The sequence below is a fragment of the Wyeomyia smithii genome, chromosome 3, assembly GCF_029784165.1.
Source record: "Wyeomyia smithii strain HCP4-BCI-WySm-NY-G18 chromosome 3, ASM2978416v1, whole genome shotgun sequence".
Taxonomy (NCBI): domain Eukaryota; kingdom Metazoa; phylum Arthropoda; class Insecta; order Diptera; family Culicidae; genus Wyeomyia; species Wyeomyia smithii.
Genome location: NC_073696.1, coordinates 78,880,914 through 78,905,978, shown reverse-complemented (window position 1 = coordinate 78,905,978; position 25,065 = coordinate 78,880,914). Strand labels below are relative to the sequence as shown.

At 39.0% G+C, this 25,065-nt stretch overlaps 1 protein-coding gene across 1 annotated transcript in view; it reads left to right on the top strand.

Moving 5' to 3' along the window:
• The window catches only part of LOC129729492 (histidine decarboxylase), a 30,351-nt gene extending 9,784 nt beyond the window's left edge, over positions 1 to 20,567 (top strand). The window contains exons 3-11 of the mRNA XM_055688099.1: positions 5,788 to 6,074; positions 6,160 to 6,561; positions 6,957 to 7,186; positions 7,249 to 7,339; positions 7,404 to 7,836; positions 7,968 to 8,113; positions 8,170 to 8,341; positions 8,596 to 8,625; positions 18,953 to 20,567. Of these exons, the coding sequence (XP_055544074.1) occupies positions 5,788 to 6,074; positions 6,160 to 6,561; positions 6,957 to 7,186; positions 7,249 to 7,339; positions 7,404 to 7,836; positions 7,968 to 8,113; positions 8,170 to 8,341; positions 8,596 to 8,625; positions 18,953 to 19,878 (2,717 nt within the window). The 3' untranslated portion in view covers positions 19,879 to 20,567. The remainder of the gene's footprint in view (positions 1 to 5,787; positions 6,075 to 6,159; positions 6,562 to 6,956; positions 7,187 to 7,248; positions 7,340 to 7,403; positions 7,837 to 7,967; positions 8,114 to 8,169; positions 8,342 to 8,595; positions 8,626 to 18,952) is intronic.
• Positions 20,568 to 25,065: the final 4,498 nt, after the last annotated feature.

Genomic DNA, 25,065 nt, shown 5'->3' with positions numbered 1-25,065 from the left:
ACGTTTATTTACTAGAAAAAATGACTGACACGCAAGCAGCCGTGTTATTTTTTTTTGTAAAAGTATTCTACTTCAACCTTGCGGTCGTGGCTTTGCACACAACCCTCCTGTTTTTCATACATGTCGTTGGCACTCTATTAAATATCCGTCACTGATCACGGTGAGAAAAAAATCTTTTTTTTCGTTACATTCGTTAGAGATGCAAACGTAAACTCGGTCACTGGCAACAACGATTGTAACATTTCATTCTTTCCTTCCGGTCGTTCAAGCTCAAGCAAGCTCTAGACAATTTAGTTACCTTATAACTCTTCTGAACAAATCAAAGAAGGTGCTCTTAAGTAAAAAGTTTTTCCAACACTTTTTAACGTTGAAAATGTTTTATGGACATGAAAAAGCTCTATGAAGCCATTCTTCGACAAATTTTCTCCATCTGTTGTCATTACTGTACATCTAGGAGGGCATTAAACAAATTTAAGAGTTTTAGACAACTGAATTGTCAATTTAAAAATTTTATTTTGAAAAATTCTTAGATGACCGATTTTTTGAATAACGTTTTGTATATAAAATTAATTTTTGTAGTGTAGTAGGGTAAGGAACGGCTTGAGCAGTGGCGCCTATTTTAAACAGTCGAAATAAACGGGCCTCAATCTCCTGAATTTTGATGAGAACGAAAACTCTAATTAACTAGCTGTTTTACGAATACATAAAATTCCGTTTAACATAGAAAAATTTTTGAAAAAACTTCGAAGGAAAAAAGTTGCAGATTTTCAGGCGCTATTTGCTGAAGAGAAGCCCCTGCAAAACAGATGCAAACTGCTTAAGAGCCAGTTCGCAAGAGGCGCAACCGCATGTTGTTTTGATATTCTCCGATTGGGCTGAAATTTTCAGCGTTTGTTTGTCTATTCAAAGAAGGAAGTTTTGCAAAATTTCATTTTTTTTTCATTGAGGTTAAGTGGGGTAAAACGGCCCTTGAAAATGATATGTCCAAAAACGCTCAAATACTAAAAAGTGCAATAACTCCTGCTAGACTTGATGTTTTTTTCTGAAAATTTGTCGTATTATTCAACACTAAGAGTACTTCAAAACGCATGGTCACAATATAGAGCAAAGAGGTAAATTGACGAAAAAAGCGCATTTTTTTAAACATTGAGAATTTTCAGGGTCATCCTACTCTTTTCAACATCGCTGGAAAAAATATCTGAATATGGCGTTTTGTAGAGCGACTCAAGAGCTTTAATGTCATGTATAAGCCAAGTCTTCCAAATGGGGAAAAACGGCCATAGAAGGTTTTTTTTAACCGTCAAAATCACTAAAATCACTATAGTTCCTGCTAGACTTAAAAAATTTTACTAAAAATTTGGATTATCACTGTACCTTATCAGAACTACCTACTTTACCATAAGATAAGCAATTTGGGGTAAAACGTTCCTTGAAGAATTTTTTTTCGAAAAATGCCGTCAAAATCACCAAAACTGCAGGAACTCGGGTTAGACTTGATAGATTTACTGAAAATTTAGATTATCACTCTAGTTAGATACGAACTTAAGGGCAAGATGACAAAAGTGACAAATTGATTAACGAAAAAATATCTTTCCTGGAAAAAACTTAGCATTTTATAAAGCAACTAAAGAGCTTTTATTTGATATCAAATCCAGATGCATCATTTGGAAACTGACTAAAAAAGACTGAACTTTTTCTTGACTTTTTCACTAGGTTTCAATAAAAGCATCAATCCTTGTAAACGATATTATCGATGAGACGGTTGCTGAAAGACTGCAATATTTCGAGTTTTGTTAAAGTAAATGAAGTAAGTTATGGTTTGAGTTTCATGTTCATCTTTTTAATATGAATACTTTTAAATTTATTATCGTCGGTCTCATTCTTCGCTTTCTACCAGAGTGTTGGCTAAAAAATCGTGTTACTCTGGTTGCTGCTGTATCAATAAAAATGAACAATCGTTTTAAAAAATCACGACTTCGAACACTAATGCTTTACAATTTATACTCATGGTGTTCTTTAACGTTCATCAAAGCACCATCTTCCTTTATGCCAAGATTTGCCTACATAAATATTGCAGGGAATCGTGCAAATAACGATTTTAATTGCTCCACGGATAAGTAGGAACTCGGTTGGAATTATTTATTTTCGCAACCGTCATGTTGATAATATCTTTTACCTCGTTTGAAGCTCTTCTTGAAGTCAAGGAAAACTTTAGTCCTTTTAAATCAGTTTCCAAATGATGCATCTGGATATTATGCCAAATGAAAGCTTTGTAGTTGTTTATAAAATGCCAACTTCGAGTTCTGGACCTTTTCTGTGGAGAAAATACCACCCCGAAAATCGCCGAGCATTTTTCAAGCCCGAGTTTTTGCAGTATTAGTGATGTTGGCATTTTTGGAAAAAAAATCTTCAAGGAACGTTTTACTCCAAATTGCGTAATTACTGGTGAAGTAGGTAGGTAGCTCTGGTAAGGGAACGTTCATAAATGACGTAGCGTTTTGGGGTGGAAGGGGGGGGGTGCAGTTTTGTGACGAAATGTGACGAGGGGGAGGGTGGGGGTTCAAACCAAGCTACGTAGCAAACATGAAACTAAGAGAAAAATTTGGATTTTTTCTAATTGTTCTTTTTTATCACTGTTTTGTCTGCTTAGGGTCATTTTTATTCCTTCCTTGTCTTTTCTTGTTCATTAATGACTCAAGGTATGTTTTGGATAATAAAATTTGCAAAAAAATACAAATTATGTGGGGGGGGGGGGAGTTGTTATAAAGCTACGTAATTATTAAGAGGGGGGTCCTGACTTTGTGACGAAATGCTACGATGGGGGAGGAGGGGGTCAAAAAATCTAAGAAAGCTACGTTATTTATGGATGTTCCCTAAGGTACAGTGATAGTCCAAATTTTCAGTAAAATCTATTAAGTCTAGAAGAAACTGTAGTAATTTTAGTGATTTTAACGGTTTTATGAAAAAAAAACCCTCTAGGGCCGTTTTACCCCATTCGCAACACTTGGCTTATACATGACATTGAGGCTCTTGAGTTGTTCTCCAAAACGCTATATTCAGATATTTTTTCTAGCGATGTTGAAAAGAGTAGGATGACCCTGAAAATTGACAATTTTTAAAAGAAAAATGCGTTTTTTCGTCATGTTACCTCTTTGCCATATATTGTGACCATGCGTTTTGAAGTACTCTTAGTATAGAATAATACCACAAATTTTTGGAAAAATTCATCAAGTCTAGCAGGAGTAATTGCACTTTTTAGTATTTGGACATATCATTTTCAAGGGCCGTTTTACCCCACTTAACCTCAATGAAAAAAATTGAAATTTTGCAAAACTTCCTACCTTGAATAGACAAACAAACGCTTGAAATTTCAGCCCAATCGGAGAACAGCAAAACAACGTCCTTCAGAAAGGCGGTTGCGGCTCTCGCGAACTGGCTTTTAAAAAGTTCGGGGTTATTTGAATAGTGTCCCTCGATAGGGAAATTAAATTGATTATTGTTAAAGTTTGCTAAATCGGTTTTAGAATCTAAAAACAAGCGCTGACAGAGAAAAAGATAAAGAACAAATTGGTACACTTATGTTTGTATTTCACCTTACAGATTTCAAGTATTTCGTCTCAATACACAAGCGGGTCCTAAAGCTGCATAGAATTTGTCCTACCCTATCTCAAAATCATTTTTTTTCAATATTCTTAAATGAATCTTCAGACAATTCCCGCATTCTGAAGCAAAACACGTGATAATTGCTGTACATGAATTTTTTTTTGCTAGAACAACTTTTTTTCTTTAGGAGTGGTTATTTTGATTTGTTCGGGAAAGTTCCAGACAACTAAATTATCTATCCAAAAAACTTGTTTGAAAAGAAATCTGAGATTGGCAAATAATGTAAGCATTATACTTGTATCAAGTGAAAGTTTTTTCGGTAGCTCAAACTATATGAATGAGTTAAAGTTGAAATGCACTTTTATAATAGATGCGACCTTATAATTGCATCATTCCAATCGGCATTGAACCAATTTGATTGGAATGAGTTTTTATCAATTAGGCGACACCCATAAATTACATAACGCAAAAAACCCAATTTTTGGACCCCCACCCCCGATATGTAACGGAACGTAACGCCAACACCTACCCCCCAATAAAAATTACGTAATGCGTAGAAAATTTGCTCAATAAAAATGCTCGTTTTATGAGAATCCCTCCTGAGATTTTTTGTTATGTAACGCTGATCCCACCTCCGCCCTATTAGCGTTACGTAATTTTTGAATGCAGCCTTAGTAACCCAAATACATTAATCGAATGCTTCAATGATAGATTTTGTTATCTGCATAATTATTTTAACCCGCTAAGACGTTACTAGGTCAAGAGTAAGCCATGGTTTACAAATGAAATAGAGCTTGCGATTATTAGTCGGAACTTGGCCTATCGAGATTGGAGAAGGAATAAATGTCCTGCTAATGATCTAGAATATAAGCGCTGTCGAAATAAAGTTCATTCTTTAATTCGCAAACAGAAAGACAACTATGAAAAACGTACTATCAACTTGAATACTCCACCGAAGATGCTATGGAACAACATTGAGAGACTCGGGGAAGGTAAATCGAGTTCGCTAAATGGCTGTGAAGGTTTTAGTGCTGATGATATAAATAGCCACTTCTGTTCAAACTTCATTCCCGAATAAGGAAGTGTCCGTATGTTGCAATCATATTCTAGTGGTTTCCATTTCCAGTTCATTAAAGATTATGAAATTATAAATGCAATGTTTTCTGTTAAATCAAATCCTATAGGAATAGACAATATCTCTATCAGATTATTTAAAGTTTTGCTACCGCTGGCTTCACCGATATACAAACATGTTTTCAGCTCTATTCTAAACACTGCAATAAATTCAAACATATGGAAGCGTGGTAAAATTATTCCAAATCAAAAAGCAAAAACAACTCTCATTCCTTGTCGAATCTTCGCCCAATTAGTCTTCTGTGTTCATTTTCTTACGTTTTCGAGAAACTTATCTCTACTCAGATCTGAAGCTTCATCAATGAAATGAACTTTTTGACTCTTTATCAGTCGGGTTTTCGAAAAAATCATAGTACACGTACTGCATTGCTTAAATTAATTATTATTTTTCAAACAATCAATAAAAAAGGTTTTGCTGTTCCTCTACTGATTGATTTCGCCAAGGCGTTCGATAGGGTACCCCATTTAAAATTGATATATAAAATGATAATTTTTCCAGTTATCTAGTTCTGCCGCAAACCTAATCTAGAAAATCGCTTTCAAGCAGTGTTCTGTAACAGATTCCTGTCTTCGTTTGAACCAATTATACCTGGTTTTCCTCAAGGTTCTGTTCTTGGCCCACTTCGTTTTACTATTTTTATCATTGATTTGCTGTCCGTATTGAGGCACTGTTCTGTACACATGTTTGCTGATGATGTTGAGCTTCACTTATGCGTTTCCAAAAACACTCACTTGCGTCTAGTCTATAACAGTGAAAAACTTTGTCGAAAAGTATCAAATTGTTAAAACGAGCATAATGTAAAAAATAATAATAATCTAATTCTAACGACAGACGAAATCAATCGTTTAACTATGAATCAGAAGTTCAGAAAAACGATTCACATTTATACTGCCGTTCCAATAACAGTAGTCCCATGTTCTAGACAATCCACAATGGGACAACTATGCTTGGAAGGGCAGTATACAACCGTTACCAAATATATGCTATGCCATCAAATAAATCCTAACGTACATACTTCTCTATTATCTTTTCCCACCCAACTCTGTCAGGCAAGGAGATGGTAGACTACATCGCCGATTATTTGGAAAACATTCGCGAGCGGCGTGTCTTGCCGGACGTAAAACCTGGCTACATGCGTAATCTGCTGCCTGATTCGGCTCCCCTCGAGGGTGAACCCTGGCAGACGATCATCGATGACGTCGAGCGAGTGATAATGCCGGGCGTAACGCACTGGCAGAGTCCACATATGCATGCATACTTTCCGGCGCTCAACTCGTTTCCTTCGCTGCTCGGCGATATGTTGGCTGATGCCATAAATTGCTTGGGATTTACATGGGTAAAGCAATTGATTTCTACTAACCCCGGCTTAGCGACAGATAATATAAAATGTTGTCTTGTCTTTTCTACGATATCTTACCAAGGCTTCATCCCCGGCTTGCACCGAGCTGGAATCAATCGTCATGAATTGGTTGGGGAAAATGATTGGGCTGCCGGATGAGTTTCTGCACATACCGGGCGTCCGTCGCGGGGGTGGAGTAATTCAAACAACGGCTAGCGAGGCTACGCTAGTGTGTCTACTGGCTGGGCGTACATTGGCTATTAGGAGGTTCCACGAGCACACGCCTGGTCAACAGGACGCGGAAATCAATGCACGACTGGTGGCATACTGCTCGGACCAAGCTCACTCGAGCGTCGAGAAGGCAGCCTTAATCGGATTGGTGCGGATGCGATTCATTGAAGCCGACGACGGTCTCAGTCTGGGCGGGCGCGCTCTGGAGGAGGCCATCAACGAGGACATCAAGCAGGGGTTGATTCCGTTCTGGGTGAGTAGAGCCGTTAGCGAGGGCGAAAAGCTGAATGAAAGTTTACTGGTGGTCGTTTGCTACTATAGAGCGTTACATACTGACAGCAGCAAGTAAGCAGTAAGTAAACGGTGTGATTGACAAATCTGCTTAACAAAGTTGGTGTATTCCCGGAGGATTCAATTAGACAGACTGGTCTGGATGGAAAGCAACAAGTGGGTGAATGGTGATGGGTACCAAATGGTCAAAAGAAAATTGATTTAATGGATCTCTACTGTTTATTCTACGTTTAGGTGCTTTTAAAGATGTGAAAAATTTATTGTTTCATTAATATGATACCTGTTTAGACCTATTTAATATTGATATTATTTTGTATTGGAAAGGAATTTTGTCTTAATATGCTTCAATTATCGTAGGTTTGCGCTACTCTAGGCACCACTGGAGCGTGTGCCTTCGATAATCTGCAGGAAGTCGGGGAAGTTTGTGCGAAATATAAAATCTGGCTGCATGTCGACGCTGCCTACGCTGGAAGCGCTTTCATCTGTCCGGAGTTTCGAATATGGCTGAAAGGCATTGAGCGAGCAGATTCCATTGCATTTAATCCATCCAAATGGTTGATGGTTCATTTTGATTGTACTGCTATGTGGTAAGTTTTGTGATTGCTAAAAGAAGAAAAAAGGTTAATTTCAACATAATATTTCTCAATAGGGTTAAAAATAGTGGTGCCCTGCATCGGACCTTCAACGTTGAACCACTCTACTTACAGCATGAAAATTCTGGACTAGCCATTGACTATATGGTATAAAGTTTCCGCTTTTATTCAATTATGAAATTACTAACGAAAATTTTAATGAACTTTCCAGCACTGGCAAATTCCTCTAAGCAAACGTTTTCGGGCACTGAAGCTGTGGTTCGTATTGCGAAGCTTCGGAATAAAGGGCTTACAGAAGCACATCCGCGAAGGAGTCCGGCTGGCACAAAAATTCGAAGCCCTAGTGCTTGCCGACCACCGTTTCGAAATTCCTGCCGCACGTTATCTCGGAATGGTCGTGTTCAGAATCCGCGGCGAAAACGATCTCACCGAGAAGTTGCTCAAACGACTTAATCACCGTGGAAATCTGCATGCTGTACCGGCTTCGTTGAAGGGTAAATACGTTATTCGTTTTACCGTCACTTCAACCCGCACGTCCAGTGACGATATCCTGAAAGATTGGTATGAAATTAAAACTGTTACTGGGGATTTGTTAGAAGAACTAAACGTTAAAATAGCGGACCGCTCTAAAGTTCCTTTGAGAGGTAAGATATTTGTGTTATTTAAGCATCCTATAAACCCTATTGCTAGGCGAAATGCTCCAATTATCCCCCGTTCTTTCTCCTAGTCGTAGTATTGGATTTGAGCAGTCTCTTGTATCTCCCACTTTTTTTAGATACTCGTGAAAAAAATGCAGCATTCGGATCGAGTCTGCTGCTTGCAAACTCACCGATGTCACCAAAAATCGTCAACGGATCATTTGCCGCTATCTTCGACGCCGACGAGTTTTTGGCTAAAGTTTACGCGGGGGTACGAATTTCGGTAAGTGTAATTCTTGCTCCTTGTTTAAGAGGATTTCACCTTGATGCATTTTGTAGAACCAAGATTCGCCGGCCATGAGACGTCGCGTCCGGGGAATACTGATGTCCGGTAAACAGTTCTCACTGGACTCCCGCATGGATCTGGTGGTGCAGGGTATCAGTCCCGGTGAGGTTAAAAACGGTATCGAATCCAAAGCCATAACAGAGGACTGCGAGGAGGTTTGGGAAGGTACGAAGGAAAGGTAGTGTAGGCTTTCATTCCTAGGGTGTCGTAAACGTGTGTCATTTTAGTTCTGCATTCTAATGTTTTTCTCTGGCTTACGTTTTATGCCCTATCGCGACTCTCTGAAGAGTGTGAAGTCAACGCTTTGCATGTTTTTTATTTTGAAAGCACTTCTAGTCGTATGCAACATTGTATGCAAAATAAACTTTCATTGAATGTTATGCTTTCTGTTTCATGCAATCGTCCTCGTCCGAGCGCAGCTTGTGAGCAGATGGAAGTTGCGGAGCAAGGTAAGCTTTGTCGATCTATTCGAGCAGTTTGCTAGAATGTTTTTTCTACCTTGCCGCGTGGTCCTTATTATCGTCGACTCCTGATGATATAGGTAACCTTTCATTTCTCTTCTACTCGAGACAAGAAGTCGAAAATATGAAGATAATTACTCAATATTAAATTTGGAAAAAATATTTTATTAGAACACAACATTTGTTTATACTGAAGTGAGCTATTGGTCATAATCGCCAATTCCCGTCTTACCAAATAATGAATATCTAAAATATTTTGATCACATTTTTTAGAAGTTGAAACTGTAAACAACCGAGGGAATGTATTTTCCTATTCCTCGCTGTACATTTGACAGAGTATAACATCAAACTCTCATTGTATTTGACGTTTCTATGTTGTACTCGATGTTATAGCTCATTCTCTCGTGAAAGACGAAGAAAATATATTCAATTTCCTTAGAATTCGTCAGAATTCCTCCCAACATTTTCATGTTATTTGAAAACACACTTCTTCACTATAATTAAAACAGTTTTAATTCGCTAAAATTCAACTGAATAACTCTCCCAGCTGGTCTCGAGGTACACACTCATTTATTTTTGCTGGAAACCAGTAAAATTTTGCTAGAGCAAGACCAGGAATTCATTCAGCAAAATAAATTTTGCTGTTTATCCAGTAAAGCGAAATTTCATTCGACTGACAGCACTTAACTGTAACTTCAGCAAACTTGAACTCAAGTACTGAATAATCAGCAATGTAATTTTAATGTACATTCAGCGGAGCAAAGTATATTCTGCCAGTTTACCAGTTACAGTAAAGAGACCATGGTTCCCTCAACCGACACATTTTACTCACCCACAGCCACAGCATCATAACCAAATCATTGTTAAACTATACATGTGCTTTTATCATATTTACTTTAACGTTTTATCTAGTTCAACAGTAATTTAGCTATGGTCCCGTACCGGCTATCAGTAACTTAGCAGCCATCCCGTATGATATTCACAGCAGTTTGCGGATTTTACCAATGACAGCTTGACGTGAAAATTTTTGACCCATCGTTTTGCTCGCAAAAATTCATTTACTGTTTTGTATTCAGCAAATAGTTTTGCTGTATTTTCGTGAATCATTAAATCGATTACTGGTTTTTAGTATATTAATCAATTCAATACTGGTTTACAATAGAAATAAAATTGCTGAATGAAATTCATTTTGGAACTGAAATACAGCAACATTTTGGAAAGAATACTGTTAACCAGCAAACAACCGGTTTACTGATATGCCTTCAGCAAAGTATTTTGCTGAACCATGGAGAGGTGTTTTGGTGTGTACGATGCTGACCGAACAAGCCAGTCGTCGTAGGTTCGAGTCTCGGCTCTTGAGAGATTGTTAGTGTCAGTAGGATAGTAGCGCTAGCCCCGCAGTTGTCCTGTACACTTATCAGATGACTGTGAAGTCTGTGTATAATAAACAGAAGGTCGAGTTCCGATACGGAATGCAGCTTCGCTTTTTTTAACTAAATAAGGCCGTTACAAATTTTATTTTCATTTTATGTCAACCCCCCCCCCCCCCCCCTTCAAAAATCTTGAATATGGGAAGGGGAAGAAAAAAAAGCACAAACCGTTTTGTTCATTTTATTGGTTTTCCGACAGCATCAATGCTTAATTTAGCAACAAACAAGTCCAGTGACAGCGAGAGTGTCGTCATAAGGCAAGCGAAAACTAATTAATAAAAATCAATTTCTGATCGTGTGTGATAGTTTACCTCGGGAACGGCGTGACGGATTTGCATGATTTTAGTTTTGTTTGGTTTGTATGGTTCTGTAGCAGGTCACTATGCCATAAAAATAAAGAAAATTAACCGAAAAAAGATCAAAAATCCAAAAAAATCAACTTCCGTATATTCCCGCTTCTTACTGCAAGAACAAGGCTATACTATGATTCCAGAATACGTGCAACAGCCAACAAATTCAAGCTGTTGTAGCGTCGTTGTCACGGCAGTTGTTTACTAACCCAAACTTTTGAACGCAGTACAAAAAAAGTTCCATTATTTCCGGTGTCTTTTAAAGGCCAAAAATCAAAACTTCAGCGTGAAAATTCTATTGCGCTGGTTCCTTTCTACGTGTTTGAACGTTGGTTGATTGGTAGTGCATCAAACGGTTCACAATAAATATTAAACCAGCCAAATGAGTGGAAAATAATAATGCTATCGATTCCAGTTAAATTTGCTATACAATGCCACCAATTAGACGAAGAAATATAGGTCGTCGAAGCCGTACGGCTATAACCTCAGCAAATTGTCGAACGAATCAAAGTGAAAATCAGCGCCATGGACAAAATGAGTTGAATCGACAAAGAATGTCACAAGTCCGGATGATGCAGACGGAAGAAGAGCGAGAAACACAAAATAGAGATGATAGAATAAGAATGAAACGTAATAGGGAAATAGCAGAAAGATCAAGACACAATTGGGCACAACAAAGCCACATCAATCGACTACACAGACCAGTCAACGTTCTGCGAAATCTTCAGCGTGCTGCATTCTACTACGATCCATCGGTTGATTATAGTGCAGATAGATCTGTCACTATTGGATCAATGAGCGTTGTTTGTCCTCATTGCAAGGCATTGAAGTTTACAAGCGAAACGCCAAGTGAAAAAGTAAAATTAATGGCACTGAATCCTCCATCAGAGCCTTTGAGCTCATTGTTATCTGGGACAGGAAGGGGCTCCCCCGTCATCCCAAGATCAACAGCTGCCGACGAAATTAACGCGTGTTTGAAATCTTCTATTTTGTGGCGGAACGTAAAGACACTCAAACTAACTTTGAACATGCGTGTTCAATTACAAAACGATCAAACCGCAGATACATTTTCGAAGAAATTGTTTGACATTGGTAATGGAGAAATGCCAGTTTATATTCTGACGAGACACATCACGTTGCCCGAAGATTTTTGCAACTTCACCATAACAAAAGACGAACTTATCCAAAGAGTTTTCCCAAATATTGCGCAGAACTACCAGAACCACGTTTGGCTGAGTGAACGCGCTATATAAGCTCCCAAAAACAAAGACGTTGACTCTCTAAATGGGGACATTCAAGATGCAATTCCAGGACGGGTTTTTTCTTACAAATCGGTGGACACCGTCATATATCAAAACGAGGTGGTTAATTATCCAACTGAATTTTTGAACTCCCTAGAATTGCCCGGCTTGCCATCACACAAACTTCAGTTGAAAGTCGGCTCTGTAGTTATCATGTTACGAAACATCAATCAACCACGGCTTTGCAATGGCACCAGGCTAGCGGTGAAGAAACTTATGAATTATGTGATTGAGGCAACAATTCTTAAAGGGAGAAATAAAGGCGAAGACGTTTTGATCCCAAGAATTCCTATGGTTTCAAATGATTTGCCGTTCGGTTTTAAACGACTTCAATTTCCGATTCGACTTGCTTTCGCAATAACTATCAATTAGGCGCAAGGGCAGTCATTGGAAATTTGTGGAATCAATTTGGAGTATCCGTGTTTTTCACACGGACAACTGTATGCCGCCTGTTCTCGCGTTGGAAAACCATCAGCATTGTTTGTGTACGCAGCAAATGGCAAAACTAGAAACATTGTATATCATAAGGCATTACAATAAGCAAATCATCATAAAAAACAATTTCAATTAAAGGCTATTTTAAAGTAATTAATTCAATATAGGCAAAACAACGTCTGCCGGGTCAGCTAGTAAATAATAATAATAATAAAGTGTTATTTTTCAAAATATATTTGAGTGCAAGTTACTTTGACGTTTGTATCTATGACTTGCACACAAACTTTGATCAAAGAAATTTCTTTTTTTTTCGTCTCGGTGTTATTTATTTTTTGCCACCCCCTTTGTTAATTTTGATAACGTTGGACATAAAAAGAATTCGAAATTTGTATCAGCCTAACTAGTCATTTTAGTTATTACTGACATTAAACTCATCTTCGTTTTAGTCTGACTGTTAATACTTCCTACTCAATTTGACAAAATGTCGTTTTTATTTATATTAAAATTTTTTGGTTCGCTTTAATATCAATTTCTGTTGAACTGTTCAGTTTCGCATAGTACTTTTCCGAGTGTCGTTAGCTTGATACTGCTCTTCCATCGCTACGAAATCTGAGATTTTACTGTTCCGTATTCGTCGGTATCATTCCAAACTAGTCGTTTCTATGATCTGGAGCCCTTGTAATTAAAAGCGGTACATCAGTGCTATCTATGGCGGATCAAATAATCCTCCAGCTATCTTGCATGCTCACATACAGCTGCTAGGTAGTGGTCCGAATCGATATTCGCACTGCGGTAGATGCGAACGTTGATGTTTTTCACCTGATCGATCCACCTCACCCGATGTGCACCTTTTCGGCTCGTTTCTGACAGATTGGTCTCAAGAACCATCTTTAAGCCTGTATCAGACTAACCGTTGTAGCGGTTGACCGCTACCGTTCCGTTCTTTTTCGACCAATCAGAGCACAGCGGTCGACCGTCGCTTGTTGTTGTTGCAAAAAATAGAATCTTTTCTATTTTTGCCGCCGACCGTTCCCAACGGTTGCCGGCTGCTGTCATTGACATGGCGAAGGCAAACGAATCTCTTCACACCTACACAAGATCACATACAGAGACTTGACAAATGAAAATGTGTGCTTCTCTTTTTGGCACACACGACAGCCAGTCAAAACATTGATAGCACCGGCAACGCTGGTTGGCGATGTCAATTTTCGACCAACGCACACTGGCAAAAATAAATCCAAATTTCCAATAATAAAAAGCCGCTGGGCTGGATACCTTAAATATAGCATTTCTTATGTAAAATTGCCCAATAAATCGAAAGAGGATATTTTCATTTTGTGCAGGGCACGGGAAAGGGTCTATATTTTCAAAAATACGCAAAAATAGGGTGAAAAGAGGCGAAAAAGACCATCGGACGGTTTCAGCGAGAATTGTTCTATGTTAAAGTAAACAAAATTCAAAATTAAGTAGAAATTAAGTAAAGCACGCAATCACCTAGCGACGGCGAATTCACTGCTTTCCCAAGGTTCAACTGTTAAGATCGCAGCGATAAATAATTCAATTAATTTTATTTTTTGAAGTAGAATACTTCTCTCAGGAAGTTCGGCTACATAGGGATGTGAAATGAAAATCTAAAACCGAAAAAAGTGAAAAATACGTCCAATTTCAAATGCTAATAAATCGGTTAGTATCCGATAGATTTCCTTCGTTTTTGCAGTAATAGATTGGAAAATCTTTTAAGATTCTTTCAAATAGAAGATAATTATAATTTTATTATTCACACTATTGTACTATTGAAAAAAGTCAAGCCTTGTCAAAACGAAAAATTCGACCTCTGATTGGTCGTTATATGATTGCTTCCCAAGCACGGTCGACAGAATTATATATCTTGCAATATAAAACATACTATTTGGCCTATATAAGAGCCTGTTTCAGCCGAAGCCGCTTATAATAGTTCTAGACAGCGACAACAGCAGTCGTCCTCCCTTAGCAACAGCACTAGCAGTGCAGTGGATACCAGCGATGGCGGAAAGTGGTCACAGCTGTGGTGTAGCAATTGATAGCGCACTAGTTGCAGCGGATTCCAACAACGATAGCAACTGGGCCAGCTGATGCAGAGACAGTGGATACCAATGGCCGCGTATAGCGGCCACAACTGTGGCATGGCTATGGATAGCGAACTAGTTGCAGTGGATGTCAGCATCGATAGCGGCTGATGCAGTGAGGCACTTTAGTGAAATGCAGTCTCTATGCGATAGTGGGCACTAGTAAATGCATTCAATGAAAAGTTGACTCATTTTGACAACACGTGAGCCGTCTAGTTTTAAGTGTTAAATCAGCATTTCATTGTTTGCTTTTTCACAAGGAATACTTTATTCGCCCTGTCAGTGATAACGCAAAGATGTGATCGGCATCTTATCCGATACTAAAATAAACAACAAATTATCCTTTTCAGGATGAAACAAAAACTTGATTGAAGAGTTAATATTTTCTAAGGAGTTAATTCACATTTTTAAACTGAGTAGGCAGTGTGACTTTGCATTCGTATCCAAGTGAGTTTTAAAACTTAATTGCACATTTATTTTCGGTTTGCACGTAAACCCTACTAACAGTGCATTACACTTGAGTTGGATTTGAGTTTGAATCCTGCATAACAACAATTGCATAAAAATCGAATTGCGATGAAATTCGCGCCGCGTCTGCTGCAACAGTTTGTTGCATTGTCCTTTGAAAGCATAAATTCAATCTAAAAACAAAACTCATCGCGTCACATCATCGCCTGCATCGTTAGATACATCATGCACTGCATGCATTGCACGCATTTAAACTCAATCGATCAGAGTTTGTGGTGCAAAAAAACTCAAACTATCGAGAGGAAGCAGATTCAAGTGGGATTCAAATCTGAAAAAGTGTTACTCAGTTCAACTTTGCACGAGTTCATGCCATCACTGTTTTTAAATTTGTAAAAGTTATGAATTTTACTTCATCTCCGTGTCTCAAAACGTACTGAAGTATCTTTTCCTTCAGTCATGAGCACGACATCCGAAAAAAATTCATCTCAAAATTTAAAAATTGTCAAGCCCCAACCTTGACAAGCAACTTACTATATTATTGAAAATGGTCAATCCTTGTTGAAGCGCAAAATTCGATTGATCTAATTAGTCAACGTTTATTTACTAGAAAAAATGACTGACACGCAAGCAGCCGTGTTATTTTGTTTTGCAAAAGTATTCTACTTCAACCTTGCGGTCGTGGCTTTGCACACAACCCTCCTGTTTTTTTAGTTTTGTAAACTTTTTTTTCAGTTTTTTTTTAATTTTTTCAATCTTACGTAAGATTCTCTTGAATCCCCCTCTCCCCTTTCGTAAGCATTCATGAGAAATTTGGATACCCCCCCTCTCCCCCTAAACCCTTACGTAATTTGTGGATGACCCCTTACCTTGATTCTCGTCTAACCTTACTGGAAACACGATTCGGTGTCGGTGAGATGGTGAACCTGTCTACACGTTGTCCTTGCTGCATCCCGCTAACGTAACACGCATGTCGTTGGAAGATTTCAAGCGTAAAACCGAAGCTTTCGTAATTTTTTACGAAGTTGACAATTTTGTTGGGGAGGTGGGAGTCTGGTATCAACATTGTAGCAAGAGAGCAGACCGTAAGAACTTGGTAGAGCTGGATCTTATAGGCCTGCTTACTGAAGCCCGTTCTTTCTTCCCTGCGACTGAGAAAGCAATTAGAATTGCACTTGCTTTACCATGTACAACATGCACGATTGTACGCTCGTTCAGCACATTACGTCGGGTGGAAACCTGGCTGAAGTCAACAATGGTTGAAGAGCGGTTTAGTGCTCTCTGCTTGCTAAGTGTTTATCGGCAGATCTGCCGTGGGCTGAGATTTTGACGCAAGCGCCAGAAGCACAAAACCGCTTCAGAAGCGATTTGTTTTAGTTCGTACCCAAATAAACAGAAGCGCTTCATTACGCAATCTGATCTGATAGAATCTGAGTGAATATTGCTTTGTGATCCCTGTCACTGTCACACGTTCATTTATGTAGGGTAGGGAACATATTTTAGGCAGCTTTTGGAACCACCTGTGTATTTAGACGAAATACTCGAAATGTGTTGGGTGAAATTCAAACAGTAGTATATCAGTCTGTTCTTTATCGTATTCCCTGTCAGACCTTGTTTTCAGATTGTAAAACTAAGTTAGCAAACTTTAACAATAATCAACTAAAGTTACCAATCGAGGGACACTATTCCAATCACCCCGAACCTATTTTAAGCAGTTTCTGTTTTGCAGGCGTTCTTTTTGCAGCACCCGAAGTGGCTCCTGAATGGTTGTTTTCTGCGACTGATTAAAATAGGCGCTACTGCTTAAGCCGGCGCTTACCCAAAATGCATAGAGTTTTAAGGCCAACGTCACTTCTTCTGCAAAATAGCAAAACCATTTCTACGTTTTGCACGAAAAGAGACATTGGTACGCGTACTGATCTGTAGTCAGCAGCAAGAAGTTAGCATTGCAGCACTCCACAGGCATGGTACACTATTCTATACATACCTTAGCGTCACTACACTGTAAATAAAAATCACGTCGAAGTAAAGTGATTTACTGTTGAATTCGCACTACTTGTCTCACTTTTCAGAGTTGAATGAAAGTGTTTCGAAATATATTATTGCAAAGAACGATGAAATCAACAGCGAATCACTTTATTTTCTGTTGTTATTATGTTTGCGATACGGAATGTCGATCCAGGCCCGGATTTGAGGGGGGGCAAAGGGGGCAAATGCCCCGGGCCTCCCGATTGGAATGGCCCCCCTAGTTCTTTAGTTAATTTTTTTTTGCTCGTCACCTTCCAGAACGTTACCTCTAAATGTTTTAAGAAAAGAAGCCCTCACAAACAAATTTGCCTCGGGCCCCAAAGCGTCTAAATCCGGCCCTGTGTCGGTCAGTTGGATAATTATATAAATTCACAATAAATTCAAGAGAATTCTTTTTTTCGGTAAAAAGGTAATTTTTACATTGTAAGAACCATAAGTGTTTGTGTCCCGTTTAATATTTATTCATTAGTTCATACGTTGCACTAAAATTGAAAATTTTAAGTGAGACTTCTTTTTATTTTAGATTTTTCATTTAAATTTTATTTTAGATTTTTAATTTAATAACAAGATGTTTCTAGAGATGATCCCTGTCGCTGTAGCGATGCAATCGATTTCAGGATATGTAAAAGAGTCGTTGTATTGTTATTTTAGTTTGAAAGATTCAATAAAACTTACGCTCAAATAAATTTTTGATCTCTGGGTAAATGTGCTGCTTGCGCCGTTCGCCATTGTCTCTATTTTTGTTTCGTTTCATGGTTTTGACGTTTGATAATTGGAATTGCAGCTGTAATTCAATTGATTTGAACAGAGGTCATATTACAAGAGATATTCATTATAATTCGATAGTGATTTCCATTAACCAGTTTTCAATGCGAGATCATTTCATTGGAAAGTATTAATCATCGAGAAATCAACACTAAATCACTTCAACTTGCAGTGTGTGATGTAACGAATTGAGTTAAGTGCAAAAACACTTGAAGTAATCGTGACATTTTTTTATAGTGTATTATGCAAAATGGCGCTAACGTCACTTTTTATTTTGATATTTCTATGCTCATTTTTTCATATTTTTTAAAAAGGGAAATAAGTATCTCGAAGGAGACTGCCCCAACTATAGTAATACGTAAAAAAATGAAATTTGAAAATTTGGTGCTTACGTCAAATTGCCAGCCCACGGCAGAGATGGTTAACAACAATCTTGAAAAATTTACATTGGGCGTCGTACACAAATTACGTAACGCTGAAAACCTAGATTTCAGACCCCCTCTCCCCCTATGTAACGATATGACACGCCTCCTAAAATTACGTAACGCTGGACAACCTGACCCCCCTCCAAATTTGCAATTTTGAGCAAACATCACAGTTACGTAACGATCTGAACTACCCCCCCTCCCCCTATGTAACAATAAGTAACGCAGACCCCCCTTCATGCGTTACGTAATTTGTGTACGACGCCTTAAGTTCGAAGTCGAAGTTTGCAAAGAAATATCTCGTGTGGCGGGCCATCTGTTCATGTGGTTTGAAGAGCAACATTTTCAGAGCGAAAGGTTCCGTCAACCAGGAGATTTAAAATGACTTATGACTTGAAATGACTTATCACATGTAATATGCTAAATGTTACGTGTTACATGATAGTATTATACCGATTTATGTTCATAGACCACTCTGTTCCAAAACAGAATGGCTATTCTGTTTCGGACGAAATTTCAACACGGTATAAATTAGCTTTAAAGTTCGATTTTTACGAAATTTTTCTAATTTTCCAATTTCAGCGTCTTGAGTAGCTGCAGTTTCTGAAAAACCTCATTTTCGAAAAAATGGTTCCGCAATGGCTCCTATATAGGAGTTATTGCTAGTGGGAAGGTATTATATATGAAAAATATCAAAATTCTTTCTGTTTGTTCAAATATTAGCTTACTCATCTTGAAACTAAAGATCTTAAATCGGGCAAAAACTCAGCTCAAAACGGTGGTTCTACGTAAACAGTTTTTACATGGTTTTAATATATTTCATAAAGCAAAATTATACCAAGTATGTAGAGCATTAATGGATCCGCTAATATCTATAATGTGGTATTCTAATAATGTCTTATATTGAGAAAAAAAACTACTCAGAAAGCGATTGGTAGGTGTAAAATGTCAGAAGCATGTCCGGACATAAGCCAACATTCGCTGATTATAACTGTATCTAATCTATTCCAGAACCACTGGAGACACTGGGCAGTCCCTCGTTCCTGCTGCCGATTCCGATGCCCTGCCGAACTCCACCCTCAACTCCGCGCCGACAGTTCCGCTCGCAAAGTGTGGATGTCGGCATGATTCAAGTCCCAACTAATGCCAACAGTTTGCAAAGCCTGCTGTCCAAAACGACCGCCAGACGTTCCGAACCGTATCTCTCATCCGATTCACTGGATCAAATCTCCACTCTACCGTCAATGGGTTCGTCCAACGCTTCGTCGGCCAAGGCATCGTTCGAGTCTAACCTGGATTCGATTGACGAAAATAGTTCTCTGCACAGCTATGGCACGAGTTTATTGTCGAAGCGTCGCTGCTCGGACAACAGCCAGCCTTTTTCGTTAACCGTCCCGAACGCATATCCGGAGAAACGTCAATCAGAGCCCATGATTAGGTGTGCGTTCTACAACAAAAGTTTCGATATGTTGTGCCCGAAGTCACCGAGCGGAGTCAAGCGAGTCCTGTCGCAAAATGACATCGCGAGACGACCGTTCCGTCGACAAATCTCCACAATCAACGAGATGATGGCCGACGAAGTTGCCTTGTTCGATACCAGACCGGTTGAGCACGACTGGAAGAAGCTGCATCTGATTGCTCCAAAGTTTCAGTGTTGCATTTCGGACGAGAACGGACAGTGTATAAACTTCGATCCCGTGTACCACAATCACGATCCACAACTGAATGTGAAAGATATTCTGCGAAAAACTTTGCAATTTGAGGAAAACTTTGTGGAAAAATTCGAACAGGTTTGTCCCCAGATTGATACTTCGAGTGACAGCAAAGAGCGAAATACAGGAAGAAAATGTAAAATTGGGACACGATGTGATGATGAGGTAATATATGAAAATGTTAAAATTTGTCGCAAGTGTGGACATTTTACTGTTAGATTATAATGTAGGATGCATTGTAACTGTCGTTTAATAATTAAGCAATGTGAAGACTCAGTTCGAGAACGAGATTATTCAACAAGAGTGTAATCTTAGTTCTGGGTTAGGTAGTTTTTAAATGCTTTCTATGTCTCTAGTCACTACAGTTTAACTACAATTATCAGTCCAATTGTTAAAGTCCAAGAATGTACAACACATCGTTAAACAAAATATCTGCTGTGCGTGTCAATAAGATTGCGAAATCTATCAACAATTTGTTCGATTCGCGAGTCAGTGGTTATTTCATATATCCGCACTCTAATAGTTATCTAGTAGGAAATGAAAATACCAAACAGCAAACATGTGTTATCATTTAGCTGTAAAAAATGAATAGAGTAAGCAAAACAACATTGCATTAGTAAAATAACCGCAAGCCACTCAATCGTACCCGGCAGCAACCGTAAGAGCCATCAGAAATGTTTGGCTGCATAATTACAGGCGTTGGCGAGGCTCGTGGTAGGCCATAAGCAAACTTCCTAATCAATTGTCGATATACTCAGCACAGGGCTAAACTATAAACTAGCCCGCATCAGTCTGTCAGTTATGTTGAAGTGGTACTCCAACATAAAAGTGCGCAGAGGGCGTAGGGCTGTAAGCAAACAAATCGTAACCAATTATACAAATAAGCCGCAGTCATTGAACTGCAAGCATGCGGATTGGGACCAGCGTTTTGTTTTTCTACTCCGAAACATCCAGTTGCAGCTCATTTTTTTCCTACAGCATGCTCTTCCATTTAATAAGCCTGTTTAGCAAAACTTGCATTCGCCAAACGGAGGCTAATAGCCAGTCGTATAGGTTCCGCTAGTGCCGGTTCCGGATTGTGTACCAAAAAAGGTCTAACCTTGAAGTCGTTGCACTAATTATGGTTGCAGAAAACTAAGCGAGGAAGAGAAAAATGGCGTGGAAAAGCGATAAAGCTGTGCGCGCATGATAGCAAATGAAAAAAAAACCTTCGGTGGAAAAGTGCATTTGCAACAACGCTACTGTGAATTCGCTGTTTTTCGCCTTTCTTCGTTCAACATGCAACGTTTTATAGTTGGATCATAAAATTCATGCAGCGGGTGCTAACTTCTCGTGTTAGACTTTTCAACCGGTGAAACCTACCCCCGTTGGATGTCATTGCAAAATTATCGCCATGATGTTGTGCACTAAAACGTTGTTCCCATTATTAGTCTTGTTTATCGGCGTTGGTTAACTACAAAATTTAAGCTTCTACGAAACTGGGTCTTAAACTCATTTACTGCAGCTGGCACCACCTGACATTTAAATTTTGAATTCAGTCTAATAACCAGCGTATATGTAAGCTGTCTCTCTCCTCTTCAGGCTAGCGTTTTTTGTTTTGTGTATGCATGCCTCCATCTGGTCAAAATGGCGACGAAACAAGGAGCATTCTTCAAGCGCTTTGTACAGTTCGCTATAATTTTGACAAAAAGTTCACGGTAAACCAGTTTGAAAGCAAAAATCTCCCGGTTTCAAATGTGTAGAATTTCCTGCAAGACCCGACAATAACCCGCCAGAAAGATAGTGTAACACCGGCCAGAGTAGTTGACAGAAAGAGATTTTTTCTTGTCTAAGTGTTCAAGCCTAGTGGTTTGGTTATCAATTAAGATGTATACCAGAATGAATGTTTGAACAAAATTTCAATTCCCTTGCTGCCTAAACACCATACCGATAAAAAGGTATGTGTTTTGGTCAGATAAAATATCATCACATTACGTCCTTTGAACAATCACTCGACTCCAATTGTACCCCATATACGCAACCCAACGAATCTACCTCAGCGTCGTCCAATCGAAGATTTCTTTGGGATTTGAAGTTCCTTCGGTGCGAAAATAACTGGAACTATTCTTCTTGCGCTATATTATTTGTTTTGAATGTAGTTACAACACAAGATATAGTTCTCAATATGGACAACTCGGTATTTTAGGTTATTCGGACAATGTGCCTCTAACAGATAAACCCAATCAAATCGTAGCTGATGATCGTGTTTTTTTGGTCAAGAAAGAGAATGTCGAATTCGTATTTGCGGTGAAGCTACATCAGGACAATAGGTTTACCCTGTACCTGTTTTTTCACTTTACGGACCACAGCAAATCTACACTTTTTCTTTCCCGGATTGCTGCCCGGTCGAAAGAAACATGGTATAGTTTGAAATCACCAACAACAAAACAAATGCTGTCAAATACCGTACGAAAAAAAAAACAGCTCAGCGTAATTTCGGTTGGTTAGTGTTTTTTTTTCAACTGCAGAATCGGTGTAAGTAGTCAGCATATACACCAGAGAGACGCCGAGACACTCACCGTTAGGGCAACTGTCAACATCATCAAAACGGGCGAGCTGTATAATTTTGCATTGCCGTTATCCGTTTTGATGTTGATAGTTGCCTTAACGGTGAGTGCCTTGGCGATTCTCTAACATGCAGGTTCCATGGTTGGCGAATGACTGGACCAAAAGCGCAATATAGCTCCCACATGCGAACCATTAGCCTTCCAGCTACCGAACCCCTACCTTCTCTTTGGTGCCAACCGGGATATGAGTAACTAGTAAGAAGATCGGGTAACCAATCCCGGTGGGACTACCGGTCGTATGCTGACAGGAAAAGCGGGCTTCCTTCTTCGGAAGGAAGTTTCTTGGACAGGTAACGCCACCACAAGCGCCCTAAGTAACGCACCCACAAGCGTTATGTCCAAGTCCTGGTTGTGTTCGGGACTCAAAACAGTAGCACTACGTCGGTCCTCCTGCGAGAAAATAGGGTTGGCCGTGGGTCTCGCAAGCTCGCCCCGCGAAAAACTAAAGCAACGAACGCTATAACAAAAAATTCGAACCAGAAGAATCGGCAAAGACCCAGGTGACGGAAACGGACTAACGATTGGATACTCGAAACATGGAACTGCCGTTCTCTCAATTTCCTAGGAAGTACCCGTATACTTTCCGAAAAATTGAAAAACCGCAAGTTCAACATCGTATCGCTGCAGGAGGTATGCTGGAAAGGGACGACTGTGCGTACGTATAGGGATGGACACACCATCTACCAGAATTCTGATGACACACATGAGCTGGGCACAGCTTTTATAAGCAGAAGCAGAAGCGGGTAAATGGGTGGTGGCCGGTTAACCCCAGAATGTGCAGGTTAAGAATCAAGGGCCAGTTCTTTAACATTAGCATTATAAACGTGCACAGCCCTCACCTCGGAAGTACTGATGACGACAAAGACGAATTCTACGCGCAGTTGAAACGTGAATACGATCGCTGCCCAAAACATGATGTTAACATTGTCATCGGGGATAACAACGCTCAGGTCGGTCAGGAGGAGGAATTTAGACCGGTAATTGGACAATTAAGCGCACACCGGCTGACAAATGAAAATGGCCTAAGACTAATTGATTTCGCCGCCTCCAAGAACATGGCCATACGTAGCACCTTTTTCCAGCATAGCCTCCAACATCGGTACATCTGGAGAACACCCAACCAAACAGAAACGCAAATTGATCACGTTTTGATGGGTGGTCGGCACTTTTCAGCCATTATCGTCGTCAAAACACATCGGAGCACTAACATCGACTCGGACCACTACATAGTGATGGTAAAGATACGCCAAAATCTATCCATTGTGAACAACATACGGTACCGTTGCCCGCCAAGGTATAATTTCGCGCGGCTGAAGTAACCCGAAGTCGCCGAAAACCACGCGCTTTCTCTCGAAGTTGCACTGCCAGAAGAGGACGAGCTGGAAAATCCCCTCTAGGGGATGCAGAGAAGGCAGCGCGGGCAGTAATGCTGCGGAGAGCCACCCGTCAGAACGTGGAGCGGTACAAACAGAAACGGAGACAGCAAACCCAGGAAAAAAGTGCCGCCTGGAGGAGGAGGAGTGCGAAAAACTAAAACAACTGTACCGCTTTCATGAAACACGAAAGTTCTATCAGAGATTCAACGCATCCCGCATAGGCTTTGTTCCACGAGTCGAAATCACGAAAGAAAAATTATTTCTCTAATAATTTTTAGATAAAACCCTTCAAAACACAATTAAAAAAAATTTGATCAATTACTGAAATTTTCATTGCAAAGCGTGATTTACGACGAAAATTTACACGAAAAAAGATCGTTGATATCTTATCGGGGGGCTGAGATATTGGCATTTTTATTTGTGATGGAAAACTATGCATTTTTACAAACATGTTAAATAATTGTTTTATTTTGGGAGATAAAATGTAACAATGTTTAGAAAACAAATGCATTTTTTAATGGCTGATAACTTAGTGGAAGGTTTAAAAATTCGGAAAAATCTGCGAAAAAAGTTAAAACCAAAATTGTGATTTTTAGTGCCTTCTAATATAAAACTCAATGTTGCTCCTAATATGTAAGAGATAGAAACATGATGTCTTCGGTAAAGTTTCTTGTTTCAAGATAACCTAAAACTTTGTTGAAGACATCTTGCCTCTATCTTATTCTTATTAAAAACTAAATTTTTTATCTAACTCATAGGTGGATTGATCACTCATCTTTCTACATTAAAAGATGCATTTTTGAATATCCTGAAACTTTTCCGAACATACCTTATGGCTATAATCAACCTTTGAATCACTATTTAAGAAGTTATACGCACAAACAGCAAAATAGAATACATTGCACAGTATTCTAAGATATTGAGCTTTAGCGGCATTTTTGACAAAATGCATAGTTTTCTATCACATGTAAAAACGCCAATATCTCAGCCCCCCGATGAGATATCAACGATCTTTCTTCATGTAAATTTTTGTCCTGAATCCCGCTTTGCAGTAAAAATTTCAGTTCTTGATCAAAACATTTTTTATATGTGTTTTTATGGGTTTTATCTGAAAACTTTGAGAAAAATTCACTTTTTTGTGATGTTCAATGGGCTCTGTGAGTCAAATAATTGAACGCAATGCTGAACTAAACCATGCAAAATATCAAAAAATTACCCCACACAAATAAAAACATATATGTAAAAATTTAGGAATCGAACAGAATTGAAAAAAGTGCAAAAGAGTGGGTTTGTAGCTTAAAAAAGTCTTTTTTTCATAAATCACGTTTGGGCAACCTGAAAACGATTTTTGAGAAAGTCGAAATGTTATACAAAAATGCTATGAATAACATTATCTTTCAATTTAGGGTTGAGCACCTTGACTTTTTCAA